Source organism: Pelobates fuscus, chromosome 5 (assembly GCF_036172605.1).
Source record: "Pelobates fuscus isolate aPelFus1 chromosome 5, aPelFus1.pri, whole genome shotgun sequence".
NCBI classification, from domain to species: Eukaryota; Metazoa; Chordata; class Amphibia; order Anura; family Pelobatidae; genus Pelobates; species Pelobates fuscus.
Window position 1 is genome coordinate 29,054,816 of NC_086321.1, and position 18,140 is coordinate 29,072,955.

Genomic DNA, 18,140 nt, shown 5'->3' on the forward strand with positions numbered 1-18,140 from the left:
CCCATCGAGCGTGGATAAGGTCGGCTGATGGCAGGCATTGGAAAGATATGATTTTTATGACGAGGGGGGAGGTGAGAGGAAGTGGTGATTAGGAACCACTCTATGTTTATTGGCAAGGACGGTTGGGTCACTGTATAACACTATGTGTGGAGTTATATATGTATATATGTTAATTTATGCTTATTTATGTCTAACGTTTTGGTTACAGAAAAGAAGAGATTTAATAAATAAAGTTATGGATGTGTTATGCAGTAATTTAGTTTGTGATAATAAATGCTGTGGCCTGTTTCATCCATACTAAGTGGTCTGTCGTTACTGGGGGGGTTGAATGGGGTTAGATTTTGTTCTAGGCTGCATCGTGATTCCCCACTTCGTACATACATGTCTTTCCTCTGGTAGTCTTTGTAAAAATGACTTTATTAAATTGAGTTTCCCTCCCTGAGGAAACCTGGCAGTGCTGTTTCTCCTTAAAAAAAAGACAGAAATTACTTTTACCTTCTACTGGGAGTACAGGATGGCCCACACCCCTGCTGGGTCTAGGGAGGCCCTGCTTACCCTATTGCAGGCCTTCCAGAGGACCCATGGGGCTGAATCCTTCAACTCGCTGCTCCACAGTGCCCAGGGCGAGCAGGCTGCTTAGGAGGGGCTGGTGCAGGAAGTGCAGACCAGGAGTGGACATCGGGCCCACCGTTCCAGACTGCATTCCAGACTGTCCCCTAGTCCAGTGCGGAGGTCCAGGGTCGGAGTACCACAAAAGGGTCCGGGGCCGAGTGAGGCTGGCTCCAGATGGCAGGATGCGGGCAGCGCGAGGCGGAGTAATAACAGCAGGTACTGCGGAAGTCAAGGTGGCCGGGCTGGGCCTGGGCGGCAAGATGGCGGTCCCCAAGATGGCGACGGAGGCGAGGTGAGATCCCACAGTCCTCACCCTTCTCTTCCGGTGGCTGTGGAAGTGACATCGGCGTGTGTGACGCAGATGTCACAGGCCCCCGCGGAATCCGGAATTCCCAGAGCTCCTTAGACTGGGGAATCGGAGGAGAAGCACAGCTGGCTCCCGGCAAGTGGGGCAGGCCAGCGGGTGGTGACGTGCTGGTGGAGGATCTCACCAGCTTCTGGACCGGAGGCCAAGGAGCAAGAGGGAGGGACGCAGGATTCCCCTCCACATGCCTGGCATGGACGGACTGGAACTCCCTGGGGTGTGTAACGAAAATATACCCCAACACGCAGGATTCAACTAAACAGAAGACAACACAGAGGGGAGATACGTCTACCGGACCTAAGAGTGGCCGGACTCGACGTATATAGGAGAAGTACAGAGTCAGGAGCGATCTGAGGTCAAGGGCACAAAGAGACAGCGTAAACTAGGACTAGCCGGGGTCTGGTACACAGTAAACAGCAAGCCGGTAAACAGAACAGATAAGGATAAAGAGATAACGTAGTCAGAAAACAAAGCCAAGGTCAAGTACGAAGGAACACAACTGAATACAACAAGCGCTAAAGGGAACTGAAACAGAAACCACGATAGGGCAAGGAACTAAGGGAAAGAGGTGAGTATATATATCTTAACATCTATTTTGATTGGTCCCTGTCACATCCACGCCCCCAAAAGGTAAGTGTATGGGGAGTGTGGCATGACAGGGACCAATGGGAGGCCTTTACCAATTTAGGCTCCCACTGTCCCTTTAAGAGCGTGCCCGAGACCCGCGGCGCGCTCTTAGAGTCAGGCGGGACACATGACCGCTTCTCGCGGTCACTGCCCGCCTTCCTGTTGTAGCCGTCGGATGAGTCGCGCGCGGCTCGTGCAGCAGTAGGGCCGCGCGCGGCTTGAACAGAGGACCCCGGACGGCCCCTGGAAAGGGTAAGTGCCGCTACAGTACTCCCCCCTCCCCCCGTGCTCTGGCCAATCAGCATCTCCTCATAGAGATACAGTGAATCAGTGCATCTCTGTGGGGAGCGTTCAGAATCTCTATGCAGAGCGTGGAGACGCTGAACATCGGCACTGCCCAGGTAACACCTTTAGTGGTCGTCTGAGTGACTGCCCCCTGTTCCTAGGCTGTGTTTAAAGCAAAAGGCAGTGTTAAAGCAAAAGGCAGAGTTTAAAGCAAAAAGCCTGCAGGGACAAGCTATAGATACCAGAACAACTACATTAAGCTGTAGTTGTTCTGGTGACTATAGAGTAACGTATTCAATCAGTATAACACACACAAAAAAAACGTAAAAGAAAAGAATTAAAAGAGAAAACATAAATCGTGTAATATATATCCTAAAATAATTAGTGTATATATAACAACTCACAAATCAAGTGCAGTAAAAGCTGCTCTAACTGAAATAGCTCCAGCTCAATAGCCACTCTGTGGGGCTAAATAATAACTAAGTCAGCAATTCTTCATGAAAGACCCTTTGAATACGGTCCCACACAGTAAGCAGTGTACCTAGTCTCTCATCCAGACGCCGGCTTCTTCTGGTACTTAATACTTGGGTGCGACTCCACCTTCCCCAGGAGGTGGGTTTCAGTCCTGCAAGCATGCTGACATAATTGGCGTTTCGCCATACGGACAGCTTCAGCGTCTGTCAGTTCACTGCGGTTCTTCTCATTTAAGTTTTTTTTTTTTTATTAGTTTTAGTTCGATAATCAATTTCATAGTGCCTTTTTATTCACTTGTTTTTTTTTCAATGATGTATTTCTATAGCTTAAAAAAATATATAAAGAGTCCATTCTTTAACGGCTAGAGGGATAGTTTAATGATAAGATTGAATATGCTAATAGTTGGGGAGATTTTGTTTTAGCACTGTGGGTTCTCAAGAGAAAAAAAATATATTTTTATTTTTTAAATAAAAAAAGTACTTTTCTACCTTCAATGTAGCTACAAAACATATTCATGGTGCCATGCTATATGTTTATAGCCCTCACCCTGATAAAAATGAGTGGTGGCTGGAGAAGGCACTAGGTCCCCTCATTTGATAAGAAGCCCACCATCCACGGACAGGTGACATCAAGATGCTTCCATCTTTTTTTTTTTTTTATCTAATTGCCCCGACATGCTGGCCATGGATGTGGGTACCCATTACTAAGAATCTAGACTAATGCAGGTTTTATAAAAGTCATAATTGACCATCTGGACTTAGGCCTATAAAAATATAGAGAACGGTTATTTTATAGCCCTAGTTTTTCCACAGAATCCATATATTTGTCGGGATATTTAAGGGTTAATATTTGTACGTATCTCAGGGTAATCTTATTCAGAATATAAACGCACATTTTAAAAAAAAAAATAACATGGTCTTGTTTTTATTTCGCCCTAAAGCAACATCACAGACATCCACTCTGTCCTTGAAGTGACCGTTTACGACGAGGACCGTGACCGCAGCGCTGACTTCCTGGGCAAAGTTGCAATCCCATTGCTGACTGTGAGTTTCATTTACTTGCTGTACAGCTGAATTTATTTCTTTTTCCTCATCCTAGAGACCAAAAGATGACGCTTTATATAAATACATATAGAAACGTCTCAATTCAGTAGCTGTCAATCCTCAGCTGAAATGCGCAATAATATCAGAAAAAAAAAGTAGTGGAAATAAATAAATAAAACGTTACACCCTCGATGCATGGCCATGTTGAATCCCAAGGTAGTTAATTTTTGCTGACAGGCTGGATACTAGTAATGAACAGGTACTTGTCAGAATTGCCACAGTTGTTTTGGTCTTGCTGTCAATTGCAGCAGCTGCGGGTCAGGGGTGACCGGGGGAGCGTATTCTATGGAGACTAAGAGACAGACTGCTGTCATGTCTTTCTTTCCACAGATTCAAAATGGTGAACAGAAAGCCTACGTCTTGAAAAACAAGCAGCTGACAGGGCCAACAAAGGGGGTCATCTATCTTGAAATAGATGTGATTTTTAATGCTGTAAGTCTTAACTTTGGCTTTTTTTCCCTGCTGCTAAAGAGCTCAATTTGTTTAAAGCTTTTGTTCTTGATCTATAAAGTATGTCTGTCTTCTCTGATTTCCTTTAAAAATCTATATAAAGCAATGGCTGCGATTGAGCCGCAGCACTGCGCCCCCTCCCTGAATATTACCATGACTCTGTTGACACTGCCACTACGGTTCTTATTAAGTATTCAAGCATGTATCTCCACCCTATCACACATTTATGTCTCTTACATGCTTGCCTTTCGTGAATTTCTAATTAGGGATCACAATCAGTCACAGATTATATTCCTCCGTCCCCCTCGCCCTCCCCTCTCCCCCCAAATGCCTTTCTCTAAAGGATAACCAAGAGCTGTACTTAAAATTTTTGTTGTTTATTATGACGAAGAAAAGTAACATTTTAGGCAATCGATTGGCTATTGAGAACAAGCATGCGCATCGGGGTACATCCCCATTGCATGTTTTTTTTTAAAGGTGAATAATTACTGATTACTATATTACTGTAATTTTTTTAATTTTTAGCTGTTTTTTTTACTAAGCCCTAAAAATGCAATTAAAAAAAAAAAATGAGGTACAACGTGCCAACTCTTTGCTTAGTAATAATCAGATATATAAAAAAGATTCACTCAATTAAACAGATATATAATATGCATTTGTGTGTGTGATTTGTACGTTGAACAGCATGTGTATTTCCACTTTTAGGTAAAAGCCAGCTTAGGAACACTGGTACCAAAAGAACAGAAGTACATTGAAGAAGAACCTAGACTGTCCAAACAGGTAAATTAAGGAATACGGTGATTTTTAAAATATAGGCAGGGTTTATTCATTAACCGCTAAATTTTAGTAAATTGAAATACAAACAGGAAAATCTGGTTTAAAAAAGCAAAGTTGTGTCTGTGTCTAAGATATAGAAGGTTTCCAAGTCAGCTATTATATCCTAATCATTGCCATTTGATGGTGCAACGTTTATTGAACAACTTTGATGGAAGGTGGAAAAAAGTGTTTATAGGGCATTCTAGCATTTTTTAATTCTCATAATTTGTAATAAATAAATATATATATATATATATATATTTTTTTTTTTTTATTTATTTCATTTTTTTTAGATAATTTCTTATGGTTTCAAGAGTAACTAAAAAAAATTTGAATTTTGGAGACTTACAGGGCTATTCACTAAACTGGACAAAATCGGGTGAAATTACCGAATTCTGACCACATTGTCAATTCGCAGATTTACTAAAGCCAAATGGGGTCAGGATTCAGTATATCTAACCGATTCTGTATCATTAGCATCCAGCAGGCAAATAGATAAAAATAAAAACCTTAGCAATGCGAGGGTTAATTATGTTGCGGCTGGCCAGTAAAATCCTATGGGAGACAATAAGACCCCCATATTACTATAATTCCCTCGCCTGCCGGTATATCTACTAACATATTAAAACTAACGACAGGTGAGAGAGAAGGCCCCATTCCATGGCAATGGGGCCTCTGAAATAACATGTGAGTTAAGAAGTTATGTCTAACTTTGTGAGGGAACAAAAAATAAAAATAAGCCTCCCTGTAGCCAAATCAGCCGATGCCTGCAGAGGGAGAGACACTGTAGTTGAAAAGCAAGAGTCCAGTTAAGAGGAGCAGGCCATCCCACCGGTCTCATACCTCCTCATACTCGGGTGATGTGTTCCCCGGAGTCCAGCCATGTCTGGCTACTGAAGAGACCAATGGGTTTCTTCTTGTTTTAGGCAGCCAGCAGTGTATAGTGGGAGCCCAACTTCTGTATAGACTGTGCCTGGGGAAAGAACCCGGAGTGGTTCGCGGTCCAGGTGAGTAGAAGCTGGTTAAATAGCCGGCTCGTCGGGGCTCATGGGATGGTCGTGGAATCTTCCCACATCTCCATCTTTGCGATGGTCTGCGGTCAAAGCCCTGGAAAGGCCCCACAACATAGCGGTGGCGAGCATTCTTGGTTGAATCTAACGCGTGAGTAGTATGCAGCTTACGATCACAAAGCTTCGCCCAGAACTGAGCGCACAGACGGTCAAAAGCTGCCAGCAACGGGTCTACATGGTGAGTAGTTCATCACAAAGTGATAATAATGAAAATAATACAAACTGGATATCGTAGATGTATTCAATCTTAAAAAAATATATCTATAGAGAGAAATATACAAGTATATAGTGTAATATTGTTAACACATATGGAAGGTGGGGGTGGTAGAGAACTCACAAGATTAGGATGAATTCAGGCGTATCTCCCTAAGTATTAGGGAATTATTGAGATGTGAGGAACCTCCAGCGATGTAATTCTGAATAGAAAGTGACAAATCTTCTTGCCCACTCAAAGTAAAAGAAGAAAATTGATAGTGCAGATTGTATAAAAAAAGATTACAATTTATTACAAATATTGCACTTACAATGTTTCAAATAAAAGACAGCCTGTCTCCACACCAAGGTGGTATCCACGTAAATCAGCCAATGGAATCACGGCAGGAAATGGTAAACAGCATCCACAGTAAAATAAAATAAAAGTTCATATGAACCAATAAACAACTCCAACGCGTTTCGTCCTTCTTTGGACTTCCTCAGGGATGTATGACTGTAATCCAAATAGATTCTTCTTATATGTCCGCCGGGAGATGAAGAAATCGCTCGCAGGTTATAGCGTGCGTTCCACCCTAGAACGCATTCGCTACTTCCGGGTGATGTCACTTCCGGTATAGCGGACCGAGTACGGACTTGATATCAGATACTTCTTAGCAGCAATAATATAGGGATCTATACAGTGTAACAGTACATCGTGTTGCCATATAAGTATTAAGCATTTCAAACATTCAAGCCTTTCTAAAACAAAAACTTTATCAGTTTAATATCCTTTATATGGGATAATGAATATAAAACAAAAATATATAGAGTAAATTGATTATGATACAGTACAAATGTATAGGCATAAAGATGCATATCTGTGCAGAAAATATATATATATATATATGAATAATAAATAAAAATAAATATTCTGAATATGTTCCAATAATCTGACATGAAGTTTTCAAATAGTTCGACCAATATATTGTGCTCCACAACCACATTGTAATAAATAAATTACATGGGTGGTGGAACACTGGATGTATTTTTTAATATGATATGTTGGTTGTGTATATGTGCCCATAAATGTGTTAGTGTTCTTTTTTTTAAAAGTACACGTGGAACACTTTCCACATCGAAAAAAACCTTGTAATATTTTATTAGAAAAAATATGTGTAGGTTGTATTGGAATAGTCTTGGCTGAAGGGAGTATACTTGGAGCCAATTTGTTCTTTAAATTGTCAGCTTTTTATAAATTATAGTTGGTTTGTTAGGTAAAATATTATTCAAACAATTATCTTTTTTTAGTATATGCCAATGACGATTGATTATATTTTTGATCTCCCTAGCTTGGGAGTGATATTTAGTTACAAAGGCAAAATCGAACTTATTTCCATTTTTATTTTTATTTTTTGAATATTTTGAAACGTTAACATTTGTTTTAGTGAGTAATCTTTCACGGTCTGTATTAATCAAAGTAAGTTATGCCTCCTCAACTATTTTTGAATCATATCCTTTTTCTATATATCTGTTTTTTATGATTTTTGATTAAGTTCTAAAAGTGTCTATATCTGAGCAATTACATTTCAGACGTGTGAGTTGTCCTTTTGGGACATTTTTTAGCCACATAGGGTGATGAGAACTCGAATAATCAATAGCAGTATTACAGTCTGTATTTTTGAAAAAAGTTTTAGTTTTCAAGCCATTATTTTCTATATAGATCGTTAGATCTAGAAAATCTATATGTGTAGTATGGCAAGTAGAGGTGAAACTTAAATTATATTCATTATGATTGATATATGAAATGAAATTGTCCAAACTGATTTGATCTCCCTCCCAAATGATAAGGACGTCGTCTATGTAGCGTCGCCATAGGACAAGATTCCCCCCCAGCGTCTGACCTAAAGTAATCTGACTGGATTCCCAATGGGAAACATACAAATTGGCGAAGCTGGGGGCGAATCTCATCCCCATGGCGACACCACATAGCTGTAGAAAATACTGGTCATTAAACCAGAAAAAGTTTTTTGTTAAAACAAAATATATACAATCAATCAAAAAACCAATTTGTTTGGCCATAATATAAGAATGTTGGATTAACCATTTCTTAATTTCCCATAATCCTTTTTGATGGGGGATACTGCTGAATGTTTGAAATGCTTAATACTTATATGGCAACACAATGTACTGTTACACTGTATATATCCCTATATTATTGCTGCTAAGAAGTATCTGATATCAAGTCCGTACTTGGTCCGCTATACCGGAAGTGACGTCACCCGGAAGTAGCGAATGCGTTCCAGGGTGGAACACACGCTATCACCTGCGAGTGATTTCTTCATCTCCCGGCGGACATATAAGAAGAATCTATTTGGATTACAGTCATACATCCCTGAGGAAGTCCAAAGAAGGACGAAACGCGTTGGAGTTGTTTATTGGTTCATATGAACTTTTATTTTATTTTATTTTACTGTTGATGCTGTTTACCATTTCCTGCCGTGATTCCATTGGCTGATTTACGTGGATACCACCTTCGTGTGGAGACAGGCTGTCTTTTATTTGAAACATTGTAAGTGCAATATTTGTAATAAATTGTAATCTTTTTTTATACAATCTGCACTATCAATTTTCTTCTTTTACTTTGAGTGGGCAAGAGGATTTGTCACTTTCTATTCAGCATTACATCGCTGGAGATTCCTCACATCTCAATAATTCCCTAATACTAAGGGAGATACGCCTGAATTCATCCTAATCTTGTGAGTTCTCTACCACCCCCACCTTCCATATGTGTTAACAATATTACACTATATACTTGTATATTTCTCTCTATAGATATATTTTTTAAGACTGAATACATCTACGATATCCAGTTTGTATTATTTTCATTATTATCACTTTGTGGTGAACAACACAGTTTTTTTTCCTTTTGGTTTTTTCTCTTTTTTTTTACTATTTACTATTTTGAGTGTCTATAAGGGAACACTTTAAAAACCTTAGGAACTCTGTGTACTATACCACTACAGTTGACTCTCTGTTTTTCTACATGGTGAGTAGGCTGTAAAATCCATGAAGTAACGGGTCCTAGCTTGGTGGCCATTTTAATAGGTAGGTGTCAACCCTCCAGACTTCTGTAAAGTGTAGTGCCACGCTGATGAGGCCACTAGGTTCCACCAGTGGGAACAAGGAAATCCCCCACCGGTCCAAAGGGGAGGGGGGGACAGGACCCAGGAACAAGCTTTATTGAGGCCTAGTCAGAGGATCATCCGCCTCCCACGCCTTAGGTGCGAGGGGAGTGCAAAAATCATTTGTCAGACTGACAATTGATTTTTGCGCTCCAGGTGCCGGCCAGTTTTACCGCTGGTTCGGTTTTCTGTACAATGGCATGAGCACTTCCCTCTTTATACTGCTAATACTATCTATAATCTAGGAACCCTATGCCAGCCCCTCCTAACCCTATAACAACCAAACCCCAAACCATATGTTAACTATAACTGTATACCTGCTCTAATATTACCCCCAATCTTACCTCTAAACAATCTCTGACCCTAAAACCGCATTAACAGTTACCTTACTCTAACACTAACCCTACACAAACCCTAATCTTACCCTATGACTAACCGTAAACCTACAATAACCATACTCTAACCCTACGCCTAACACAAAGCTTAACTCTAACACTAAGGAAACACAATGCTTATATCAGTTTCTGATGTCAGATGTTGGTTTTTGAGTTAAAATATTAGAGAGTAGTATATTGCTGCCATCTGCCGGCTGTTTTCAGAATTACAATTATGACCCTGTAGTGCTTAAAATCAGGCATGCCGATTACCCTGTGATTGGTGCTGGGCAGCTTTAAAAGCTCAGAACCAATCATAATCAGCATAAGTACCTGCTGAGAGACCCTGTCAGGATCTGTTCACATTTTGCATTCTCCCTTAAGTACCTGCCTGCCCAGGAACCCCACACCGATCTCAATCTGCTCAGTCACAGTGTTCTGTATTTAAAGGGTTGCATACAGCGCATTGGTCAGTATGGGACCACTAAATGGTTTCCCTCTTGTAAGCAAGAATTTAACCATGCTCATTCCTAGTTACAGCAGTAGGCTTTTAAATGCCTATTATTGCTGTAGCAGCACTCACTTTGAGCGCTGCATACAGCGCACGTGTCAGTTTAGGGCCCCGGTATCTAATGATACCTGGGTCTTATTGTGTGAGCAAGGATATAGATCTGCACTGTATTACAGTCAATGCAATTTTAAATTCCCATTTAAAGGGCTGTATACAGCGTCACTTTGAGCGCTGCATACAACACATCTGCTAGTTCTCCTCTGCAGATGCCCCAGCTGACAGAGGTTAACCCCAGGTATCAATTGAATGTTAGGACATGCTGTGTTATCCTAATGGTGTTAATTCCCACCCTGTAGAGGATGGCATGGAATGTCCTAACAATGTGAAGAGGATAAACAAAGCAGATAGATACAATGGGTGTAAGCTGGCGTTCCCTCCCCACTTTTCAAGCAAGTGGTAAGACAGGGGAATGACATTGTCCATTTTGAAGATGGCTGGTTGACATAGAATTACCTAATAACATTCAAACACAACCATATAGTAACCTTATAGAATAGCAGGGTCGAGAAGGGTTACAAAATAATAGAGTTTAGTGAGTGAGCCCAATAATTGATTTATGGGTGAGGTAAAACTGTGTAAATAAGCGGAAAGGGGAATTTAAAGTGAAGGGAACTTGTCCTGTAGTTGAGGGATAGTTTATATTCTATTATGACGACAGTCAAAACAAAATCAATGCAGGAAAGGGAATTATTGTGCTAGATTTAAAACAACAAATTGGGAATACGAGATATTGTTAAAATAAGGGCTAGTGATGAATGTGGAATCGATTGGATAGATTTCCAAGATTTGATACCAGAAAAAAGTATAGGGTAACGTTTAACATTCTCTCGCAAGGTAAGGTGCCTGTTGGGACAACATTGTTTTTCTATAAAGCAGCAGTAGTAGGGAGCTATATAAGTCATCAAACTAGAATTTGACAGGTGCCCCGCCCCTTTCCCCATAAAGCCACGCCCTCAACATATGTGTTGCCACGCCCAATGATGGAGGGGCCAGCCCCCGCCCCTCTACCATGAAGCCACACCCACAACATATGTGTCGCCACGCCCAATGCTGGAGTGAGCACAGCGCATGCGCGAACCTTTGAACCATGACCCCTGATGCGCCACCACGCCCACAGCGTGCGCACCCACGGCGTATGAGCGCCCCCCTCTGAACCAAGAAACGCATTGCATGCGAATTGTAAACCAAGCCCTATGCGTATTTACAGACAATTAGGACATGTTTGGGCATGTTTTAGGGGATAGGAGCGCTTTAAAACAAAAACAAAAAAAAATTGTAAACCAAGCCCTATGCGTATTTACAGACAATTAGGACATGTTTGGGCATGTTTTAGGGGATAGGAGCGCTTTAAAACAAAAACAAAAAAAAATTGTAAACCAAGCCGATGCGTATTTACAGACAATTAGGACATGTTTGGGCATGTTTTAGGGGCTAGGAGCGCTTTAAAACAGAAAGAATTGTAAACCAAGCCCTATGCCTATTTACAGGCAACTAGAACATGTTTTGGCCCCCACCCCCTATTTTAACCATATTGTACATAATAGAGGAAACATTTTTTATAGAAAATAAGAAGGCAAAAAAAAAATGACCAGGACAATAAGCGCTATGTTTTAAAACAAAATGTATTTATTAGGCATTATTATATCCGTAATACAATAAAAAAGTACAACGCATGAATAAAAAACATAATACGTTTCAATCCATTAAAGTACAGAAAACAGGGGGGGTGATTATATAACTATGTATATAGACAATTAAAACTTTAGCCACTCAGGGGTATGCCGTGTATATGAACGCTTTCTAGGTAGTAAATAGCCATGGGGTGTAGTTAGCCCTGATGCTGTTAATGGCATATGTGTTAGTGAACCCCAATTTTGTAGCGGTGACTGTGGTGTTACAGATGGAATTATAGTCGCATGGTTCTGAATCTTCAAATGATCCAGATAGTCTCTATTCGAAGAGTTACCTACAACTGTAGAAGGGATGTTGAGGTCAGCCATGGCCTGAAAAAAACTGTCCCACCCATGAGGTCTCTTGCGTACTGTAACACTATGACTTTGCGTAACACCCCGAACCAGATCCAGTAAATTAGAACCAGGTACAACATTATTTTTATAAACAAACTCGCCCTTATCATTCCAATTTGCAATGTGTTTGGCATGCGTCATTCTAGTTAGCAACAGTTCAGTGTTCTTTTTATAGCGGTCATGAACATTATGGAGTACATCACTAATTATATTATCCGAAACATGCGCGGGGTCAGTAATTTGTGGCTGATGAGTGTCCATAGATGTGGAATCTCCCGGTGGTAATAAAAGTGTTAAGTTCAGCTTTTCCCGGTCACTCTGCTTTGCATGTAGTAAATATTTTTGCAGTATTGTGGTGTACCTTGATATCTTCTCAGCTGTTGGCATATTTCTACTTTGAAGTAGAGACATAATATCCGCATCAAGCCTTTGTGTTACAGACTCATGAGCAGTGGTAGATTGCTGAGTGTTCTTTTGTATTAGATCCAACTCTTTTTTCGGAACCAAATACATTTTTTCAGCATATTCCATTATCGGTTAGAGAGAAGACCGGTAAGAAGCGGTATAGCAAAACCCAGCAGAGAACCAATAAATCCACCAGACTGTTTAACCATCTGTTTCTTCTTAACAATAGATAATTTCTTATCACACAATGATTTTATATTTTTTCGCCACTTTCTAAGTTTTTCAATTTGATGAGGTGATAAGGGTATTCTTCCTTTGAGGGTATTGAGCGCGATTTCACATATGGCTGTGACTAAATCATGGGACGCTGAGCATAAAATGGCTTTTCTCTGCGCCGGAGATGCTTTGATTAAAGTTTTTAATACATCCCAATGGCGCTTTATTCTCTGCGACATGTTTACAGTCGAGATACTGTAGAAAATGAAACATGCATAAATTCTATCTCTTTTTAACTGTTTTTTTATATATGTAGACCACCGGTCGGGATGGTGGGAAAAGACCTGTTCTTAAACGGTACTCTTCAGGGGTTGTTGGTTTCAAATCTACAAGTAAGTAGCCATATGATCTACTAGTGGCATCTTCAAAAGATTCTAAAAAGAATTGTGATTTTCCAGGATACATTTGGCGTGCGAGAGTGTTAATTTGCAGCTTATCTCTAGGGTTTTTAAAAAGTACCATATAGTTAGTGTTTAAAGTTATTGTTCTGCTTTTTTTACCTTGACAGAATACATTTTGGACCAGGTACATGATACTGAGATTCCTGTGATGAACGTACTTGGTGAATGCTTTCTCAAGCTCACAGTTCTCACTAGCCGCTTCCATTAGGTCATCCACAATAGTCAGATTTACTTTAGAAGGAGGAAACAAATCATCATCGTTAAATGTCATGGGTAAACCCTCTATAAAACGAATATTAGGGATTGTACGCAATAAATCATCATAAAGACCCTGCCAACAAGCATAAAACCAAACAATGTTATCAGGGTTCTGCGACAAAAGATTGTTAGCATGATGTAAAAGTTGTTTAACAAAATAACTTTTTCCTGAGCTAGAAGGGCCTGCTAAGATACATGAAAAAGGATGTTGCAGGCGTGTGTCCATTGGGTGTAATTAGTATCCAAATGGATGGGTTGTAAAGTTGTCTGTCAATAGTCTTTTAGTGTATACACACTGCTGTGTTTTGCGAAGTGGTCGTGTTTCTATTTGCCAACACAATTTGTTTCTGACGATTCCCGTTTGTTGTATTATAATACGTTTCCGGTCATCAGGCCCTGGGTGTTGTGGATAGTCCAGTACCAGGTCTTTCAAACTGTCAAAGTTAATCAGCGTCACGTTGCTAGCATTCAGTGTTATACCTTTCACCTTTAGAGTTGTTTTGTCAGTCGTCAACTTGTAACCGTAAGTTTTAGGCCCTGCAGACACAAACTCTGTGATGTATGTGTCAGCCGGTAACTCACTAGTTAGTTCACCTAGATAGTCACCTAACGGTGGGTTCCAGTCTACGTCTTTGCTAACAAAAATAACTGAGTCAGTGTCATGGTACAAACATCTTTCCTTTAGACGGTCTAGGATATTATACAGTTCAAGTCGGGCATAGGCTGTGGTAAAGCACGCAATAAAAATATTAGTGTTTCGAGCCATGCCTTCCAAACCTTTTGCATTTTTCCAGCTAAGCATGGCTGTGGATTCATCTATGAAATCTAAAGATGATACTTCATATTGCGGTAAAAATACATAGCCAAAAAGTTCATCAGGGTCAGACACCAGACTAGTGGTTTGCAAATTAGGTTTCTGTCCAAATTTACCCCATAAAGAATTTAGAAATAATTTAGCAATTTGTCTTTTTGCAGGATTTACCTCTATCCTTTCAGGTCTTAACACAACCCCCTCTTTGACATAATAGTCATGAACATACTTGTTTTTGTTTTCATCAGTGGTACACCAATTAGGATAACCTGACGCCTCCTGCTTATCTCTGAGATGAACCTTGATGTACTGGTCAAACAATGTGTCGGTGGATATAGGAAAATGCCAAATTTCAAAGATTTTGACTAATATGTAGCCTTTATCCAAAGACATTTGTATTTCATTAGTACACCATGTGCCTGTCAAAGAGCGCTCCTCATCTGTATGTGTGCAAGGACTCATTTGATTATTTGAACAGCAAGTATGACACAGGGGAAACATGAGCTTACCATTCATTTTAACAGGCAGGACTGGGAAAAATAAGCCTCTAGGAGGGTACATTTGTACTTTTGCAATTCCAAAATATTTGTTAAAAGGCTTAAAGTTATTATAAATGATTTCTGGATGACCCGTGGGGTATCTTTTTGTTTTATTTACATATGGGTACAGACTGGTGAAATCATAATAGTGTATGCGCTCACCAGGGGCCGTTTTGTGATACAATTTAATAGCGTTTGTACGACCTCCGTAAAGAGCATCACGAGGATTCAAAGGCTGAGGAAAATCTTTTTCAAGGACAAATAGCTGTAGCCCCCTGTCAGTTTCTAACATGTTTGTCCAATCGTGCTCCCACATCACACGCACATCATAACCACAACATTTTAAAAAATGTGTTTTTACCATGGTTTTATGGTGCAACTGTGCAAATGTTGTGTTTGTAACTCTGTTAATACCCTTACCCATGTAACAAAGAGGGCAGCCATGATAAAAGCATCCATGGAATTCAAAGGCTGTAGGTTTACCACTGATCATAGCGTAACCATCCAAAAAGTAATTACCAACAACTTTTTCACCACCCTGTAAGGCGTGTTGTATGGTGATCTTCTCTGTATGTTCAACATACAGCAGCCACTGGATAGATGCTGTAGAAAACCGCTTCTGAGTTTTATGGTAATTGTCAGAGGGGATAATGGCGATGGTGTTCTTAGGTAGAAATTTGAATCTGTACATCGCCATACATACAGAGGCTAGGGTAGTGAGTTGGAAAGGGTCAATGTAATCTATGACAACTTCAGGACCACGATCACCCTTAATTGTTCTTTCTTTTCTTGTCATTTCCATAACACTAGCTCTGTAGCAGGTGCATGCCTCTCTCAGGATATTAACATCCTCAATACAATATTTTTTAAGTTCAATTGGAAAGTTGAATTCACAGTGTTGGTTTGACTTATACCAATCCATGAAATGACTTTTTTCATCAGGCATCATCTGTGCAACACCATAATAATCAACAGAGGGCATTGGGCCAATATAATTTTGATTCTCCAATGTGTTAAAAAAATGTGGAAAATAACCCTTGCAACCTTCGAAACCCATGGCCTGTGGTAGCTTGCTCAATTTCATGGGTAGGAAATTTAACGAGTCAATAAACCGGATACCAAAATCTGAGACAGTAACACAGAGTAATTTACCACCTTGAGCCAGTAATTTTACCTCAATTTGCTCCTTAAGTAGTTGGTTCACCACAAAGTATGCATCATAACGACCGGCATTATGCGCTATAAATGTGTAGCCACTAAACGGTGAATCAATAAATGTCCGAACAAAATCAGCCAGACATGTTGCACCCTGAAACTCCCAACATTTAGTTGGTTCTAAGGTTGAACCAACACGCTCCTCTAGTGGCGAACGGTCGTCACATTCTAAGTGGGCTGCATAGATAAAATTTGGTATGTGTATCCCTGTCTCCTGCATGCATTCAAAATCATAAAAAATGTATTTGTCTGTGGGATCATCAGTTTTGTATTTTTGCAAGTAACAAACATGATCATCAAACGTGGCCACTGGCTGATAACACACTTGACACTTAAGACCTTCACACTCATGATTTTCCATCACAACATAACGCCCACACAAATCACAATATGTTTTGGTTTTACATGCTATTTTACCAGCGTTGGCAAGCTCATAGTGTAGCTCTAAACACTGTTCAGAACGACAAAATGTGCGACAGCAGGGGCATCTGGGGAGCGCACTTGCAACACCCACGCAATTCTGTCTGTGGCACGCCTTGCAAAAGTAACGGCAGGAATGATCATTTTTGTGATAAAAAGGTGTATGACAGTAATCACAAAAGTAAGAGGCCCCGATAAATGCTTTAATCTTTTTTATGCCGTAATAATGTTCTCCTTCGTGATATATGAACAATACTTTCTTCTTGACAATGGCATCGGACTGAAAGTATCGCCATGCACCACGGTTGTGATAGAGAATCTTAATGGTGATATCCAAATGATTCTCAAAAGCCGGTATATCGCTAAAGCTGACTAAGCGATCATCAGGGATACTCAGAGCTTTATGAATACTTTGTGCTTGCTCCAACAACACAGCATCAGTGGGTATTTCTTTATCTTTAAGGGCGCATAGACTAGCCGCTAGACACAAGTTATTGTTGTTATTATTAAAATCAAACAACCACCGTCTTTTAGTCTGGATAATGCGACTATAGGGTGTTGATCTGAGACGTCTACGTGTCATTACACCCCCAGCTCTATTCCTAACAATGATGACACAAAATCGTAAAGAACCGCAACCAATAATTTCTGCGTTGCTTTGAAGCATATTTGCCAGTGCATTTAAAAAATCCACCGCATTTATGCTCTCCTTAGACCTTCTAATAGAATACAAAGGTCTACCGAGGCCGTCAGCAGTCAATCTTAATTGCACAAAATCATTAGGCCCTATACCGGGTAAAATTCTGCCTAAAGTCCCTTCAATAGCATCATGCATTGACTCGATTGCTGCAGCAAATGATGGCATTCTCTCTAAATTTACAAAACGAAAATGATCATAAAACTCCACAGCATTAAAATTGTTTAGGTCCCTTCGATGTTGTTCAACATGCTCTAAAAATACTGGGGCAACAACAGCATCAGGGGGATTATGCATTTCTTGTTGCACATTCACATCAAGGCTACTCTGAGGACTTGGAGGCCCTTGGTGTACCAGATTGTCATCATTATGGGTATTTAACATATGCGACCGTATATCCATAGGGGAATTATGCTCAGGGTTTGGAACCCCTGGGTGTACCACCAGTGGTTGGGGTATTGTGCCAGTCACAACAGCATGATCATCTGAGGGGTCTGATATTGTTGTTGGGGTTTTGTTAGTCACAGAACTATTTGCAGGTGTTACACCATTTGCAGACATAATACCATGCGAGCCGCTGTATGCTGTAGACCTCAGTACACGTCTCAGTATTTTCACAGCCCGCCTAACAGCTCTAGTTCGGTAATCAGGCACTGATCTCGGCCTGGTACCTATTTTCAAACTACGGCCTTTTGAATTGCGTACTAAACCACAACCCGTCATGCCTAGTCAGTTCATCTTCAACAAAATTAGGCCCCTCTTAAAGTCACCAGTAGCACTGTCAATCATTGTTATCTGAGGTATGAGATTTGACAATATTGCATCAGTCACAACATTCACACACATTAGCTCACGAAGCTTGTTTATAGACAAGATAATGACTGTCAATAATCCCATCCAAAACATCATCTCATTTGACCACCACGCTAATGAACCGCATACAAAGTCCCTCTGTAAACTTGTGTTATGGT

General features: G+C 40.4%; 1 protein-coding gene across 1 annotated transcript in view; it reads left to right on the plus strand.

Annotated features, from left to right (window-relative positions):
- The window catches only part of MCTP1 (multiple C2 and transmembrane domain containing 1), a 680,185-nt gene that overhangs the window by 402,860 nt on the left and 259,185 nt on the right, over positions 1 to 18,140 (plus strand). Inside the window, exons 12-14 of the mRNA XM_063453691.1 lie at positions 3,303 to 3,405; positions 3,796 to 3,897; positions 4,621 to 4,695. Of these exons, the coding sequence (XP_063309761.1) occupies positions 3,303 to 3,405; positions 3,796 to 3,897; positions 4,621 to 4,695 (280 nt within the window). The remainder of the gene's footprint in view (positions 1 to 3,302; positions 3,406 to 3,795; positions 3,898 to 4,620; positions 4,696 to 18,140) is intronic.